The sequence below is a fragment of the Staurois parvus genome, unplaced genomic scaffold (genome assembly GCF_062004578.1).
Source record: "Staurois parvus isolate SC_StPar_1 unplaced genomic scaffold, SC_StPar_1.0 ptg000010l, whole genome shotgun sequence".
Taxonomy (NCBI): Eukaryota; Metazoa; Chordata; class Amphibia; order Anura; family Ranidae; genus Staurois; species Staurois parvus.
Window position 1 is genome coordinate 1,787,932 of NW_028317806.1, and position 19,149 is coordinate 1,807,080.

The 19,149-nt window shown below is 38.8% G+C and overlaps 1 protein-coding gene across 1 annotated transcript in view; it reads right to left on the reverse strand.

Annotated features, from left to right (window-relative positions):
• ANO2 (anoctamin 2) overlaps positions 1–19,149 on the reverse strand; it is a 276,926-nt gene that overhangs the window by 126,269 nt on the left and 131,508 nt on the right. The window contains exon 13 of the mRNA XM_089669916.1: positions 11,105–11,176. Within this exon, the coding sequence (XP_089526042.1) occupies positions 11,105–11,176 (72 nt within the window). The remainder of the gene's footprint in view (positions 1–11,104; positions 11,177–19,149) is intronic.

The following is a 19,149-nucleotide window of genomic DNA, read 5'->3' on the forward strand; positions in this document are numbered from 1 at the left end:
TTAATTAATTTATGAAGCATTTGAAGGTTACAGACTGAGAACTGGATTGTGTTTATATATTGTGAAGGAGCCATTTTTGAGCCCCTCTAATCACCTACCCATCCAGTGCTAAAGGGTATAAGGACTTTTGTCAATGTGATGGTGGAAAGGGGACTATGGATGTTCAAGGGCCTAAAACCATGATGATACAGATCTGTACACCTGGAGGGTAGGACTAGAATTCTTCAGGGAGTGATATTGACATGAGTAATTAGCAGTGGAGCAGAAACATATAAATGGTTTTGTTCATTTCTATTTATATTTTAGTAGTATAAACCATAAATGGGCAGCACAGTGGCTTAGTGGTTAGCACTTATGTCATACAGCAGTGAGGTCCTTGATTCATACCTCGGGCAGGAAAATGTCTGTAAGGAGTTTGCATGCTCTCCCTGTGTTTGTGCAGTTCCTCTTACATTGTAAAGACACATTGGGGTTGATTTACTAAAAATGGAGAGTGCAAAATCGGGTGCAGCTCTGCATAGAAACCAATCAGCTTCCAAGTTTCATTGAACAAGCTGAAGTTTGAAGCTGATTGGCTACCATGCACAGCTGCACCAGATTTTGCAATTTTAGTAAATGAACCCCATTGCCAGGTAAACTGACCCTAGTGTTTTTTACCTAACATGTAAACAAATTTCCAAGAAAATTTTTATGAAAAGAGGATCTCAAGTTTATCAAAATGGTGCCCAGAGAGCTGGCCCATAGATTTAAAGTGGTTGTAAAGGCTCAAGGTTTTTTACCTTCATGCATTCTATGCATAAAGGTAAAAAATCTTCTGTCTGCAACAATCCCCCCCCCCCCCCAATGTTTACCTGAGCCCTCTCTGGATCCAGTGATGTGCTTGAGAGCCTTGGCTCTCTGGGGGCTCCCCCTCCTCATTGGCTGAGACAGCAGTGGGAGCCATTGGCTCCCATTGTTGTCAATCACATCCAGTTAGCCAATGTGGAGTGAGAGGGGGTGGGGCTGAGTTGTGGCTTTGTGTGTCAATGGACTTTGTGTGCTCGCTCGGGAGCAAACCTGCTTGGGTAACCCCTTAGCAAGCTGCTTGCTCTGGGGGCACTTGGCAGAATAAGAGGGCCAGGGGCACCGATGGGGACCTGAAAACAAAAGGAGAATCTGGGCTGCTCTGTGCAAAATCAATGCACAGAGCAGGTAAGTATAGCATGTTTGTTTTTGTTTTTTTTTAAATTGCCTTTAATATCACTTTAATGAAAGACTGTACAGATACTGTATATACATATGTAAACCATAAACATACAACTTGTATAAAAAAGGAATTCATGCATAAGATACAGTACCAGGGGCGGACTGACAACTCATGGGGCCCCCGGGCAATATGGGATCATGGGGCCCCTATGTCCTTGCCCAAACTCAAAAAAGCCTATGAAAAAGGTACCAGGGGCATCTCATGGGGCCCCCTACTGACCCTGGGCCCTTGGGCAGTGCCCGAGTTTCCAAATGGTCAGTCCACCCCTGTACAGTACATAAACACAAAAATGCCCATTTTCATTTATAGTAACTCACAGTCAGGCATTGTAGTAAGTATCAGACTAAGATGCAGATTATCAATGTACAAAAAATGCCATACTAGGCTTATATTTCTTGCATGTTTTATCGACCACCAACAATGTTCTAATACAAATAAATACTGTACATATGTTCCGAATCACAGTGACTAATAACATGCAATGACAGCAGTGTTTGGAGAGACAAACAGAAATATACTGAGTCGAAGATGAAAGTGTGATGTTAGTGTAACAAAACAAAGTATCAGTATAAATATGTCAATCAAAGCCATCCCAGCTCTTATAACTTCTTCTTCATAACAAATATCTTAATTTTTACTCTAAATTTAAGAGGACATTGTTTTTTGATCCATACTTCTTGTTATTCAATCTGTCATTGCATTGAGGGGTTCTGAAATAAATTTCTCGAAAGGCTTTCTAGGTATACTGCATATATACAGTATATTATAAAAGCCACAAATGAATTCTGTGTTCATCCTTAACCGCTTGCCGCCCTGCCACTGTGTATATACGTGTGCAGGGCGGCAAAAAAAGGCCTGGTCATTAAGGGGGGTAAATCCTCTAGGGCTCAAGTGGTTAAGTGTATTTTGCAAGCAGCGAGGGTACCTGTATTTGATTTGGTATAGGCCTCTTGCAGTACAGCATAGCTCAGACCAGGAGAGGAAGAAGCAACACAAGTAACCAATCAGTTGTGCTGCAGTACAAGAAACATGCTGATGGCATTAGAGGGTAGAGTGACGGAAAGATGAGCTCATCAGTCTACTGCTTCCTCTTTCATTGTTCAGTCTCAGGGCAAGAGAGGGGAAAAGACCTCTAACTGTAACAGAACTGCTACAGAAAAAATGAAGTCCGCTCCCCTGCCAGACAGGGCTGCACTGTATGGGAGAGTCATGTAAATCTTAGGACTGGATGGACAAAGATACCACACCTTTGACAGGTAAAACAGCTCTTCTGTATGTATTTCATGTCTGTTTTAGCTGTTTGCCTGGAGTTCAGCATTTATTTATTTTGTATGACACAAAGAAACACAAACACACAATGCAAAATTCTGACTAGCACTAAAGTGCAATTCCAGCCAAAATTGTATTTATTCATTCATCTATTTTTTTTTAGTCTTGGAGAGTGAGGAAAGATTTTGCCCCCATCAGTTTTCTACTGCTATATGGGTCTCACTTGTAGAAATTTCTTCTCACTTACTGTTGCAGTGACAATGTTTTTTTTTTCAATTCTATTTTATTAATATTGTAAAAAGTACAACAAAGTGACATCTCTGTAACAAAAAAATAAAAAATTTAAAAAATGTTAAAAATAAAAAAAAAAGTGCCAATACACGTACTTCCACAATACAAAAATCCTCCAGGGTCATGCAGGACCACACCACCCCAAAATAGTCCTTCTCCCCTCCCATCCCCACCCCCGCCTCTCTCTCTGTAGGTCAGCATCCCATCCCGAGACTTGTGTGTTACAACACACCACAGCCAATGCAGCTTACTTAAAACATGTGGGTTAAGGACCAAACAAGATAAATAACTCATGTGCAGTCCCCCTACCTCGTCTGGAGCGTAATATATAACGCTACCCTCCCAGTCACTTTTAATGCACATCCTTAGCACCTCCAATCCCCTCTAAAAGGATGAGAAAACATGCACTGCAGAATACAAGTTGTAATACCACCTAAACCATAACACCAAAATCATTATATCCAAAAGTTGAAAGAGGAAACATTTCTACCCAATAGAGTCAGATGTAGATGTCCAATAACTCCATGCCCTGTCAAATTTTTTGGGTCAACCACTGTTAACATAAACACGCTTACAGAGACAATCAAACAAGCAGTGAGTGAAAGTTTCCAACAAGCTCAAACAAGAAAGTAAGGTCAAAGTGATTACGGATTCTTGTCTGGTGAAACCTTTCTCACCTTGGTAAGTGAGGAGACATTTATCAAATGGCATCCTTGATAGCAGTAAAACCAAACTGAGGATCTAATTCTTTCCTGTTTTGTGTTAAACAAAAAAATGTTTGGGCTGGACTCAAACTTCAACAAAGATTGACTTCATTCACTTTAGAAGGTAAGAGTCTCTAGGTTTTATTTCCAAAGCTTAATTGAACAAGCTGAAGTTAGAATCTGATCGGCTGGACCAGTTGTGCACCAGTTTTAGTAAATATACCCCTTAGTGTCTGGTGTGTTTAATGGTTAGCTCATCCTCATTTTTGTGAGTTCTTGCTAATGCACCAAGCAACTGATTTAGCCTATACACTTACAGTATTTAACTTTATTTCTGCCTGTGGAAAAAAAACTTTTTTCTGAAAAAAAAGGATGAAAATAATATACATGTCACATGGGCAACTGTTTCCAAGAATCTAGAGTTCACTGAACCTCTCCACAAAGTATGGAATTAATCCAATAGTTCACATTCTCCAAAGATGTGGTGCTCAACCGTTCTTAGGTACGAACTCCAAAAGCTATTGTGTTGTTGCCAAGAATCTAGAAATTAGCTTTTCACCAAATATGGAACAAACCTAATTTTACAAATTCTCTTAAATAGTAGTGCTTAACCATTCACAAAAGGACCCAAAATGCTGGTAAGCCATTGTTGTTTAACTTTTGGTTTATCAACCCAATGCTCAATATCTAAAGCAGCGGTGCTTAATCATTCTCAGATGTAGACCCCAAATGTTGGTGTGGTATTGCTGTCAAGAATCTAGATATTTCCGAGCTTGCCCACCAAGCATAAAATTAATCTAGTTCTACATCCTCTGTGGTAGTGATCAAGTGGCACCTCAAAATGCTATTGTGCCATCCTTCATTGACTACCAAATGCCACATTTGTTATTGTATTGGAACCTTGAAAGGTATCATTCCACATATGATTTTTAAAAGTTCTGGTAATCCAGGGACCCAAGAAACCAATGTTTGAGGTCCTGACCCACAGATTGCATGTTTCTCCAAAAAAGCATTAGTTTCCTATGTCATAAAAAAGCTATGGAATATGAAGAAGGGAATCAGCAGGACGGAACTATGAGAACAAGATGTAATTAAACTAAAATGACATCTTCTTTATGAAACATAACTGAAATCCCTCAGTGAAAGCTTACATGCTTACAACTATGTGGAGTAGGTTAGGGGATTGGATGCAACTAAGCAACTCTTCACAAATGGGCGGTATCTCACAAGTCATTTGGCACTATTTTCCAGCACTGAGACCAATGTGTTCTAACGATCTGTATAAATGAAATTTGACAGGTCTCAGTTCTGGGCAGTGTACCAGAAATAGCATAGAATGACTGTGTGGTCTTTTAAAGTGAACCTGTCATTTACCTATCAAAACTATATCTTAACAGATACAGTATGGAACTAAATTTGTGTTTCGCTGCCTGTGTTCTAGCTGTATACATCCTTCCATTTTTCATTCTCACAGAATTAACATCTTATAGCCAGTTGTACTAATAATACAAACTATCCCAAATTTCAACACAATCATTTAAAGTATATGTTCTGGCATTATCCACAATTACCCCACACCTCCCTCACCCTCTTCTAGAATATGTCCCGGCGTTATTTATTTAAAACTTGTTCCTGTTGCATGTATTACTTCATGCAATATCTACTAATGGAGGCACACACCCAGAACTACATCTTCCAAGAGCTCCACTACATACAGTGCTAGGAGCACTTTTGGTTACTTGTAGATCAACAAACATTCTTGTGTACTTGCAATGTTCATAAAGTAATAAAACATAGGGAAATGCATATATTTTGCAGATATGTACTAAATACATTTCTACCATGTAACAAATGCACCAAAAGTATAGCTCTTGGCCTCCATTTTAAAACTATATCTACCTGAAAAGTGCATTGTAGGAATGTTAAGCAATCAGTCTGCTCTAGGCATAACAATCATTCACTGGGACTAGCATAACATGTGTTATTACACCAGTCTTAGTGTACCTTGTAGTGTAGGGTCCTTCGTGCGTCTGCTTCCTTCCTTCATTCTGTGGATCTATAGTTTCTGCACCTCTCTGACTGCTTCTTGAATTTACCCCCACCAGTTATCAGATCACCAGTCATCTGGAGGGTAGCTCTGACCTGGGGGAGCAAAGCCTTGCTCTTCTACAAAGATGACACTGTGCCGAACAAGGCAAACTAAGCCAGTAATGGGAAACAATCCATTGGTAATACTGGTGACTAGTACTCTTTTACTAGAAGAAACTTTAACTCTTCTTCTCACACATTATGGCAAGTGCTCACAACACACTACCAACATTCTGTTTTACAGTACAACTAAAGGCAAACCTGCCGGTTTTTTATTGCTGCCTGTGCTCCCGTTAAGAAGATTTACCCTCTCAATTCGTCCTGTTTACCATTATTATTGAAAGTGAAAGTAAAAGAAAATCCCACATTTTGGGTTGTCCTCAGATAAGTAATAGAGGTTAAATCTTCAAATGGGGGCACTAGTTCTGGTGACCTGGTGATCCCCAAGAACTTCCCCTAATTTTCAGAGATTTTCTCTCACTACCTGTTTGACTATGGGACAGGATGTGAAGGGAAATCTCCACAATGGGACACAGATGGTGAAACAAAATCTGACAGGGATTATAACCCTTGCTCTATCCAAAACAAAAAAAATTGCTTATAGTTGTACTTTAAAGCATAAATGCTATTTTACTAAAAAGAGATGCACTTGGATTTCTACCAATAACCTCTGAGGAAAAAATGCCATTATAAAGGGTTACCTAACTGAAGAGAAATCCTGTATCCAGCAATACTGCCTGCAGTCTCCTTACTCTGAGTACATGCAGTTGTACTCACAGATTGATCAATCAACTCAATGCAGAGAAGATCTCTTGTCTGCAAGCAGCACCCTCTACTGATGGCAGGAGTAGCTTATGTAGATGCAAAGATGGATGCAAACACAGAGCCATCCATGCTGCTCAAATCAAGGCTGACCTTTCCAAAAGTTAACCTACATCATACTGGCATGTCATAGATGCAGAGATAAGAACAAATGCATAATGTTTTTTGTGAAAGCGCACATATCCTATAATGTTGGAATCTGTTTTTTTTTACACATATTCAAATCAAATATCATTAATACACACACAACAATTCAGATTTGCTGTGAATTTGTTGTGGTGATCTTTGCATTTGTGTCCAATTACAGCTACCCTCGAGGAAATCTTGGCATTTTTAAAATGACAATCACAAAGATCCAGGGACAACAGCTGCAGGATTACAGCATTTTCCTCTATCCCTCTCGTGAAGCGCGGAAATTGACAAAAGGCGTCTCGTGTGAGAGTCAGACTGGGGGAACCTTGGTATGACTAAGTTTGTACACAGAGCCAGGCACATGACTGTAACACGCTCTTAATCATTGCATAATGTGTTTGTTAGGCCAGCCTGGTGTGTATTGCTCACTCTACTCTAGGAAGCCTCAACTTTTCATAGCTCAGGCCTGATATATTTTTCTCCTGCATAAGGAAACACAGAACAAGGTAGTGGCTTCATGTGGTGAATCTAAAATCTATTGCTAGGTCAGTAATGGTTGATGTCCTGTATTTTCCAATACATCATTTTAGTGTTCCATATCTCCGCACCCCCTGCAGTGGTGGTGCTACATTTGAATTCCTAAAAATTCAATTTGCCAAGCCTAAATGTTTCCTTGGGGTTTAATTCAAAATCAGCAGTTGCTTAAAAGGAAACCATTGACAGCAGTATTTTCTGTACAAATGAAGCTTTTTTTGTACTTTTGTTTAATCTGTAGGAAGCAGTGAGAAGTAGTCAGCTTATATGTTTCTCCTTAAGTGTTCCCTAACTACAGACAGTTATTCTTTCTGCCAGAAGTTGTTGAGCATTCTTCTGTGCAAAGAGTGTTAACAGTCAGTATTAAAAATGATTAGCCTCTCAGCCAATGACCTTGAGTCTGGGCTTGGTGGTGCAAGCTAGGGAGGTGGTAAATTTTTGGGAAGTTCCCTGCCATGTAGTTTAGTTCTCCTGGGCTTAGACCCTAGGCGGAAGGTGGGGTAAGCTGTCTCCCTTCCCTTTGGTCTTAGGGCCTAGGGGTTGGAATATGCTAGAGTTTCCTAAGGTTTTTAAAGAACATTGTGGATTGATATAACAAAGAGGGCAATCAGCCATTTCAAGCCTTTATAAATATAGTGTATATATTCCCTTGGCACTGATCCTGCAACCCTAGGGTTGCATGTGGCCCTCTGTTGCTTGCCCTCTTGCTCTTGGAGTAGTCAGTAGCGGGTGTGACATCTGTGCTTTAAGAAAGGTACTGTAATAGCATTGACCTAGTCAAGTATCAAGTAACATTTCCTTTGTCTTTGACTTTCTCCTACAGCACCTTTGCAGTGTCCAACCACACCTCTAGCATGTCCAAAGTCTCTAACCATCTCCTTTAGAAAGTCTACCGGTTCTGACTAACTACTACATTAAGTCACCATACAATCCTGTAGAATGTCTACGACTATTTCCTGTAGTAAAACCTCAGTCTCTGATCATCTCCTGAAGTAAGTCTGCAGTCTTTGATAACATCCTGTAATATACCCAGTGTCTATAACAGTCTTCTGTAGGATTAAATTTACTGAACATTAGAGCAGCCCCTTGGTGATGTCAGGGCCACATTTGAGGTCCCCTCCACCTCGTAAGTTGACAATCACTAGTATAGACACAGCACCTTTAGTGCCTCTAGATCCATTCTTGCAATAAGCCTCTACCTCAGAGATTTGAATTTCCTAATTTAGAACACAGTTATAAAATAAATCAGGAGGTTGACCCAGGAGGATAACTACAATATTAAATTCACACCTCACATCAGAGGCGATTCTTGAATAACATTTGCTCAGTCAGATTCAATGCATCTAATGTATTATTTATTCAATGAAACAAAATGTTAGTTCTTTACATTATGAACTTGGAATCCAAATGCATCATTGGCCCAGATGGCTTTAGTAGCACATTTTTTTCTAACCTCTATTGTATATGATGCAAAACCCATTGAGTAAGTGGCAGATTAGTTTTCCAGAAATGTTAATGACATTGTATTCCTATCTGCACCATGGACTAACTTGTTAAACCCAGGAAGGCTCATACGGTATCTAATTTAATAAAAATCAAGCTACAGTGAAAAAACTTTTTGAAAACATGAGTTTGTTAGGCATCATTTGCTGATGTTCTTTATTTTTTTTCTATATAAGGTTTACATGCCCTGCAGGTTCCCTTGGAGCTTAATCCCATTTTAAATGTGAAATGTTATTTGTAGATATTGATACATTGATAATACCCTAGCCTTTGTCCATGCTTCCCTCGGGTAAAAAAGTTACACTTCCCCACATGTCTGGATATGGATGTCGTCCCATAGTGATGACTTCATACTGACTCAGTGCTGATCTCTCTAATAGGCTACCAGATGTCTTTGGGTCATAAAGGAAACCTGATCAGAGTTGTGCTTTTATTTTTTTAGACTACTCCCTCGTTTTAAATCTTGGACCATGGGAGCAGGTTATGTATAAGAGTGAAATCCAAATATCCCAGATTGGGGTTGTAAATTTTTTGGAAACACAAAGCCATATGTAACATAAATGAAGTGGATTTATCAGGTAATATAATACTCTATACTGTATATGACATATGGAATTCTTGATTTTTGTTCTACTTTGCTATAAAGTTTTGTTTGTCTTTTAATAAGTTACAGCATTGCATCCATTATTGCAGCAGTAATAGGTATATCAGTGAGGTTAGCTCTAAATGTTATTTATTTTTTTTATTTACTGTGTTTATTAACATATTACCTGGTGATCTTGCCTTAAAAGTCACTGTTCAGGCACTCCCCTTATAAGGTGACAACTCTTTGTTTTGTCTTTCAATTGTGCTGTGTATTGTCAGCTTTTCACCTGGGCTTCTGAGAAAGCCTACATGCAGCCATTTCAGCATACATTATGCAGGCATGGTTCACTAATGTCACTAATAAGAATCCCATGCAGAAAAATGCCATGCATCCATTCCTGGTGTGCATGTGGATCGGCTGCAGGAGATCAAGAGCAGTGGGACTGAATTAAAGCAGAACTCCATTTATCTATCACTTGGTCAAAGCTGGTCCAAACAAACTATTACATTCACTAATAATTGTGCTTGCTGTGAATGCTGTATGGACTGTATGTAGCCTCAGCTATATAAAGTATACAGTGCTGGGTCCCAACAGCAAGACAGGGAGTACAAGGTTTCCTTTAAATGGCTGCGGTGGAGATTTTGATGTCATCTGCCCACCTCTACACCTCAGCCATTCAAAAGTTGTCTTGTACAGAAAATACAAACCTGTGAATAACTGAGCAGCCCTAAACCTGACCCGATTTTGTTCCAGGAGCGGGTCGGGACGTCCCCGTACTTCTGCTGGAACACAGCAGTTTATACTGCATGTAGCTGACGCTACATACAGTTTATACAGTGCTCACAGCAGATGCATCTGTTGGTGAAGGTAATAGTTCATTTGGACCAGCTTGGTCCAAATGAGCTATTATAAAGTGACAGAAAGCTGGAGTTTGGCCTTAAATAATTAAAAAAAAAGTTGAAACAAGTATTTTAATTAAAAAAGGAGCATTTTGAACTAAATGTTATGCAGTTGGGGTTTATATCTACTTTAGGTATGTTTTTAAAAGTAAATAAAGTGAATAACTCACAAATCTGGGTAATTCAAACAGAATATTAGATGTAAAATATGCATGCCAAAGTGAAAATGATCAGCTGATCCAGAATTATAGACAGGTGAAGTTAAATGAAAATCTAAAATGTTCAACAATGCCATGTCCGCAGTCTTTTTAATAGTCAATTGTCATAACAATAAAGACCAACCAGTATGCTTTCAGGCAGCAGTGGGTGTGGTCAAGCTTGACTTTCACAAAAGTCAAGATTAACAATTAACTTAAAAGCCTTTGTCTCTGTCTTATTATTGTTATAAAGGTAGAAGTATTATCCAACATTTGCCTATAGCTAGCTATCTAGCTAGTACCGTTACCCAAACGAGTCTTTATACTGATCTAGCACACCACCTGAAGGCTAAATCAGTCTCTGATTGTGTATAGTTGCTGCATAAGCTGTTTGGCAGGAGAAAAATAGATTTATGTGGGCTCACAGCAGAAACCCCACCCTTTAGTAAATGGAGGATAAAAGTAAAGAAATAAGAACTGATACCATTACAAAAAAAATAAAAAATTGAAGCATGGTATTTTGATAAATGGTGATTACACAACTATCAATAAAGGTGTTGATTCCTTTCCCCACTCAGCTAACAAAATAGTTTTTGTTGCTGTATGTACTCCCATTTAAAAGATTCCCCTTACCTCTCACCCTTACCTGTCCCAATGACACAGTAGGAAGTACCCAAACAGTATTAAATACTTGGTAGAAGTTTTAACCCTACACTTTGCTAAGGGTTTTGTTTGGTTTTTAACTTTAATTTGTTACAGGACTGCTACTTTTAAAAAACAGTTTGTAAAATTTATATAAAGAGGAAATGTAAAAACAATAAAAAGAGTCTTACCCCATTCTTCCAAGCTTTGCTCTTCTCTTTCATCAAAAGCAGCTTAGTTTCATATTCCGGCCTTGGGTGTTCCTACACAGGAATAATAAAACCCAGGGCATCATGTTAGTATTTGTTTTCTGTTTTTCTGCAGACGTCAAACACGACCAATAGAGGACAATACACCAAGTCACAGCCGAGTGTGGTGTTTACAATTTGGTACCATAGAACACATTTAAACACAGTCACTAGAATTGGAGGGATCAAACACTTGAGGACACGCAAAGGTCTAACAAAAGGGAAACAAGTCAAACCTTTATACGTTCCTTGGTGCATATTAGATGGTGGAAAAGGAGAGAAAACATATTATAAAATACGCCAAGAAGAGGAAAAAGCCAGATATATTTCTTTTTTTCACAAAAACCACAAGGTTTATTCAATAAGAAGTTGTTTTGTTAGCAAAACCCTCGTCAATTTGAGCTTGGAACACAATATGTATAGAGTTGGAATGCACACAAGGTTTCACAGCCTACAAAAAAAAAAGGAATAGACCAGGGACTACCTAGGCTTGACTGCATTAGGGAATTTTTATGGTGACCAGTGCCAGAATTATTTCCATAGCAGCTCACATAGGTGCTACAGACCCCAAAAGCATAGGGGGCCTAGTATGCAATCTCTCTGCTCTCCTCCTTCTTGTCAATGACCATGACCTATGCATAACAGCAGGGCAGATATGCTGTATATTTAAATACTATTTCTAGAGAAGTTTTAATTTGTAAAACATTTTTGGATAGATCCAAAGCTCCGACATTTTTTTTTTCGGACTGTAACAACTTTGGGGAGAGTTTCTTCTGGTGGTACTAAGGGCCGGTTATCTTTAGCACTGATAAAAACATTTGTTTTCATTATGCCTTAATAAAGGTCCCCTAGTGTATTCTGACATGATTTTTTTTAATATTGACTGCTCAAGCTCTGAAGAAGGAGGGGGTGTTATTCCCTTGAAACGCGTTGGAGGTATTTGCTGCTCTTAACCACTAAAAGTTTCAAAGAGTCCTTCAAGCAGGATGAACTTTTGTACCAGGTGCTCCTCAGTACAAATCCAAAAATGTACCATCTGGTGAGTGCTTTCTTTGACAGAGGTAGCAGCCTAGGGCCAAAACAAGGTCCACCTATTTTATATTTCAACCACTGATCTACTTTTTTGAAGGAAAAATTCACTGGAACCATTTTTCACTTCTATCAGTACAGCGCTATCGCACACAGATCATGCACTTTGTCCATGGAGGCATATTGACAGTGTCCCTAAGAAAGGCATCTGTGAACTCCTTATACTCACCTTAATTCCACTCCTTCATACATTTGCTGCAGCTGGTGTTAAAATTGGCTGTGTCAGAGAAAGTGGTGGTCACACTCTCCCAGCTATGTGACAGTGTTCAAGCCCAGTGGTTGGCTACTGCTAGGCTTGGACAGCATCAATAAGGAGCAGGTCACATGGTTGTCCATGCCTGGAATTCTCACCAGCTGCCAGTTTAGGATTTGGCTTTGCTATGTATTTAGGATAGTTTAGGTTATTTCATTATATTTTTTTCATGTATTTTCTTATTATTTGTTACTCTTGCTCTAAATTTTTTATTTTACCTTTTTCCACAGTCTTTTTTTCTCTTTCTATGTAAACATAAGGCTAATGAGGGGTCAATGTTTTGTCAGAAGAACAAGTCCAGGATAGTTAAAAGGGGCTTCTATAACCCTTAAAGCTGGTTTCCATGTTTACTGTTGCTTTAAATAATTTGATTGTGCCAAGCTGGCTCAGCTCCCGCAGTGGTCCTTCTCTGAGACCCATTTCAGGAAGGAGCCTGGAGCAGTAAACCAGTGTAAGAAATCTGTCCAAAGACATAGGGCAGCAAAGGGGTGAATACGTTAGGACTGTTTTCAGATTGTATGTTTGAAAGCCAACAAAATATGGAAATGCCTTGACATAGAATGCATGGGGATAAAACTACAATTGGAAAACTTAAAGTGTACTCTTGTTATAGGCCCAGAAACCAATCTAGTGTCACAATGCAGATCCAACATTTTCAGATATTGCCTTTTTTTAATCCAGTCTGATCTATGAAGACATATTAAAGAGAGAACAGATGTAAACTGTTACAAAGGGAATCTAAGGAATTTCTAAATGTTTCTTTTGCAGCGTGCATATTTTGATCGCAAGTAACCCAATGTGTTTAATACAGAAATAAGGTCAGAAATTATTAAATCAACAAATATAAAGGTGGTTCTAGAATTAAAGAGCCAGTCTGCTTACATGAGATATCATTTTTCAATGTGTATTCTGTCACCGACTGGACATGATATATTCTACCAAACATCCTGAATTGTCCTTGGCATACAGTCAGGTCCATAAATATTGGGACATCGAAACAATTCTAACTTTTTTGGCTCTATACACCACCACAATGGATTTGAAATGAAACAATCAAGATGTGCTTTAACTGCAGACTGTCAGCTTTAATTTGAGGATATTTACATTCAAATCAGGTGAACGGTGTAGGAATTACAACAGTTTGCATATGTGCCTCCCACTTGTTAAGGGACCAAAAGTAATGGGACAATTGGCTTCTGAGCTGTTCCATGGCCAGGTATGTGTTATTCCCTCATTATCCCAATTACAATGAGCAGATAAAAGGTCCAGAGTTCATTTCAAGTGTGCTATTTGCATTTGGAATCTGTTGCTGTCAACTCTCAAGATGAGATCCAAAGAGCTGTCACTATCAGTGAAGCAAGCCAACATTAGGCTGAAAAAACAAAACAAACCCATCAGAGAGATAGCAAAAACATTAGGTGTGGCCAAAACAACTGTTTGGAACATTCTTAAAAAGAAGGAATGCACCGGTGAGCTAAGCAACACCAAAGACCCGGAAGACCACGGAAAACAACTGTGGTGGATGACCGAAGAATTCTTTCCCTGGTGAAGAAAACACCCTTCACTACAGTTGGCCAGATCAAGAACACTCTTCAGGAGGTAGGTGTATGTGTGTGAAAGTCAACAATCAAGAGAAGACTTCACCAGAGTGAATACAGAGGGTTCACCACAAGATGAAAACCTTTGGTGAGCCTCAAAAACAGGAAGGCCAGATTAGAGTTTGCCAAACGACATCTAAAAAAGCCTTCACAGTTCTGGAACAACATCCTATGGACAGATGAGACCAAGATCAACTTGTACCAGAGTGATGGGAAGAGAAGAGTATGGAGAAGGAAAGGAACTGCTCATGATCCTAAGCATATCACCTCATCAGTGAAGCATGGTGTTGGTAGTGTCATGGCGTGGGCATGTATGGCTGCCAATGGAACTGGTTCTCTTGTATTTATTGATGATGTGACTGCTGACAAAAGCAGCAGGATGAATTCTGAAGTGTTTCGGGCAATATTATCTGCTCATATTCAGCCAAATGCTTCACAACTCATTGGACGCCGCTTCACAGTAGAGATGGACAATGACCCAAAGCATACTACAAAAGCAACCAAAGAGTTTTTTAAGGAAAAGAAGTGGAATGGTATGCAATGGCCAAGTCAATCACCTGACCTGAATCCGATTGAGCATGCATTTCACTTGCTGAAGACAAAACTGAAGGGAAAATGCCCCAAGAACAAGCAGGAACTGAAGACAGTTACAGTAGAGGCCTGGCAGAGCATCACCAGGGATGAAACCCAGCGTCTGGTGATGTTGTCTATGCGTTCCAGACTTCAGGCTGTAATTGACTGCAAAGGATTTGCAACCAAGTATTAAAAAGCGAAAGTTTGATTTATGATTATTATTCTGTCCCATTACTTTTGGTCCCTTAACAAGTGGGAGGCACATATGCAAACTGTTATAATTCCTACACCTTTCACCTGATTTGGATGTAAATACCCTCAAATTAAAGCTGACAGTCTGCAGTTAAAGCACATCTTGTTCGTTTCATTTCAAATCCTTTGTGGTGGTGTATAGAGCCAAAAATATTAGAATTGTGTCGATGTCCCAATATTTATGGACCTGAATGCATTGTCTTTCCCCTTTCTATTACTTTATAGTTCTGTACCCTCCGTCCATGATTTGTGATCATAACAGGTTTTTGCCCAGCAATGCCCTAAAATAACATTTTCTCACAGTGAAATTTGCAATGGAATAGCACGCCCTCTACAACAGTGATGCTTGTCTTCCATTTGCTCTCCCACTACCTGTTCACCCTTTGCAGTCTATGTCAAAATCCCTGTAGGTTCCTGTTAGGTTTGGGTTGGTGCTTATACAGGAGTAAGGGCCCTTCCCATGTTGTAGTGCTTGGGCCTGGTGATTGGCCACACAGGCAAACAGCATTGCCACTTCTGAGGAAGGACCAGAAGGAAGAACCAGATCAGGGTTGCCAACCGTCAGTAAACTTATGGAACATTTGTAAAACTCAGTGATTTTTGCTACTGTCTGTAAATATCAGTGGCTGATAATTTGTCATGCTGAATTGACACTGTAAGTGTAAACCAGTCAAATTACTTGTTATATGTATTGACGGTGTTTCCATATTGTGTTTATACTGTTTAAATATTGACTGTCTTAGTTTTTAATATCATTTTTCAGGTTGTAAGTAAAAATTTGCCCTGTCAGTAAATTTTCCATGTTTTGTCAGTAAAAATGTTGTTGGAGGTTGGCAACACTGAACCGGATATTTGAGAAAGTGGGGAAATGGGGGGAATTCAGACCTATCTTCAGCAGTCATTCCTTTTCTCCACTAGAGGTCCTCTAGAGTCTTCATTCACCCCAATTATTCACCCCATTGTATCTGCAGCATCATCATGCCAGCCTGGGCTCAGAGTATTACTTCACTGACTGAGCGGTGCTCACATATCATTTTGTGGAAGGGATGACCATTCACGACTTTGGACCAAGTAGAAAACTCTTGTAAAAAAGGTGTGCACATATCTTTTTCAATGCATTGTCTGATGGCATTATGGATATATATATATATATATATATATAAAGTGTATTTTTTTATTATTTATTTTTAGAGGGGGGGTTGTCTTTTTTAAATAGTTCTGCTTTAATATTTACAATAAAACTGTAGTTTGTTGCTCCAGGGAGTGTTCAATTGCCTTTAGTCATCACAGAGGATTTTTCTACCTGTTGGAGCAAATTTGACCATGTTTTAGAAATTGCTGTGTTCCTTCCTCTAAACTGTGGTTTGGGGTTCTGAGGATGTAAGGTTTTTCATATATTTCTGTTTTTTTTTTATAAAACTCAATGGATGTGTCTTTTTTAGCTATATTAAGCATGAAAAAGTTTTAATGTTAAAAAACAAGGTGACTGAAAGTTTCACTAGTTCATATCTTCTCATCAGTAAGAAAATATTGTCTTTTAATAGACATCCCGGGGCATGGGAGCATGTGCATGTCTAATAATTTATGAGAGAAAACAAAAGCCCATTCAAAGTACATTAAAATTAATGCAGAACTAAACCCACATTGAATTAGTAATAGTGTTCACTGTGAAAAATGTTTATTTGACATAAACACATTAGAAGTTATATAATTACAGTATAATAATGATAGACACGCTGAATTATGAAAAATGGAAGCAATGCAGAGCTGAGTGTAGCAACCAAACTTATTTTTAGGGTTGGTTCTAAAGATCTATAATAGAAACCTGTCACTGCTGACCTTGCCTTCAAAAAATCTACTTGCCTGGTTGGTATGTCAATGCTTTGGTCTCAGTATTTCACTGGCAAAGAATGAGTATGCAAATAAGGAATTTTGACTTTTCTCTGGCTTTTTCGGGTCTGAGACTCAAAGTATTGACAGTAAACACATTCTGCCAAATAGCATTTGCAAAAGCAAGCCTACGATATAGTACATATATTTATTTTGTAATAGGTATATTATAAAGTAACTCTTGCATTCTAATAAATTAAAAGTTTAAAAAGTTCATAAAGTGTTGTTGCCTTGAGGGTCCTGCACCTAGCTGTAGCAGATTTTAGTACATACTCTATGCCCAAATGCCAATGCCAATGCCAAGCTAAGTTTGGTATTTTCTGGTAGAGCTGAAACTTTCCCACACTGTTCCTCTTCTCCCATGTTCCTACTGATCAATGAAAAAGCTGGTCCCCAGTGGAGTGATTTCATGGTTTTGCAGCAAAATTACCAATTTTGCTGAGAAATTATAGCAAACATTTGCCAAAGTAGACATTCTCAGTTTCCCTCACTAAAGGGTTCATTTACCTTTACAGAAAACAGGAAAGGTGACCTAACATTAAACCCCAGGTTCCCGCTATACTTACTACCAGAGATCCTCAGCTGTCATGGCTCCCACAGCCACTCCATCGATCCAGGTTTGAAAATCTCCTCTGCTTTCTCATTTAGAATCCATCTTGTCACTGCAGGATGGAGGAGAGAGTCAGCAGATCCCCAGAGCGTTCGCGTGACCAGGGGAGATGTGACAGTTGAAATTTGCTGGAGGTAAGTACAGCGGGGACTGGGGGAAGGGGAGGGAGTGAGGAGGGGGTCTGATGTTAGGGCACCTTTAGAGTTTTTCTGTAAAGGTGAACTAATCCTTTAAACTGCTTGAGATAATTTATACTTTTTTATCAGTGGGTTTGGGATGTTTTGGGTGTATTTATTGTAGTTTTGAAGATTTTATTAAAATGTTACTAAACCCAGGATCCTGCATTCACTATATTTGGTCTCCCACAGCACAGAGAACATGGAAATGGAATTATTTTACTAAATATAAACTGCTAAATACCTTTTCTCATCAGCAGTATATAGAAGTCTTGTGACTTCAATCAGTTTCCAGCTGAGCACTGGTTAAAGCCTGCAGGAGGAGTTTTCATTCTGCTCTGACAGTCCTATGAGGCTGTAAAACACTTGACCTTCTGTCTGGACAGTGCTGATTGGCCCTGTGCTAATCCCATGCACCCTCCCATAGAAAAAAACCTCTCTAACAATACATTCTAAACTGAGCAGGTGCTGAGTGACTCCTAGAGCTCTGCACTATAAGCAGATGGATTGGGGACAGTAGAAGAAGGGGAGGATCAGAGAAGACAGGATCAAACAGCCTTTTTACACAGTATGGAGGATTAACTCCTTAGGTCCACAGTGAGTATAACAATCATGCTTTACTGCATATACAGACTGATTTTAGTGTTGTGGGTTTAATAACACTTTAAAGGGTCCATTACATAGTTTTTTTAATGCACATATTTCGATGTACTAAACTGCAAATTTCTTCCCATAACAAAAATAGCATATGCTCCCATCCTAGCACTGTAGAGCAAACATGTTTGTTTGTTTTTTCCTGTGTTTTAGTGCATTGGGAGATCCATAGAAGTAGTGCATTAAAACACATATAAAATGAGTTTTGATGTGATGGCAACAGGCATTAACAAGCCTTGGTCAATGGCTGTTGACCCTATCCACTCTAAATTCTAAATTTTAAAAACACTTAGAAAACATGTATCAAAACAAACAGTAGGTCAATGAGCAAAGGAAACACACAATGATGCATGACAACGCGCCTGCCTAACAATATTAAAAAACACACCTTTATGCACACACATACTGTAGATATAAATGGGTTCTTAGCATTCTTTGTAGTCATGCTGTTTTTATTTACTTTTACTTATGTATATTTAATTGTTGTTTGTAATCTTTTTTTTTAAATTTATTTAAATTTTTTCAGTCTGTTTTTTCTCTCCGTAAAAATAATGTAAAAAATTAGACTAAAAAAGATTTGTTTTTTGGAACAAAACAAGTGCAGGATGATGAAAGGAGCTTTTATAACCCTCACGAGTTATTTAAAAACCATTGCACTTTTAAAAACCACCAAAACCACTTTATTTCACCTGCCCCATTCACTTCCAAGCATTTTACCAAAATGGTAAATTTTACTATTTTCACCAAAATATTAGGAAAATGAAAACACTCAATTTCATTTATATCTAGAAATATCCCATCAAATTTATGAGTCAATAGGAATACATGGGGGACAGGAATAGTGGCCGAGCTTCAACCTTTTGTACTTGTGTCACTGTTTTCTTTTTAATAGC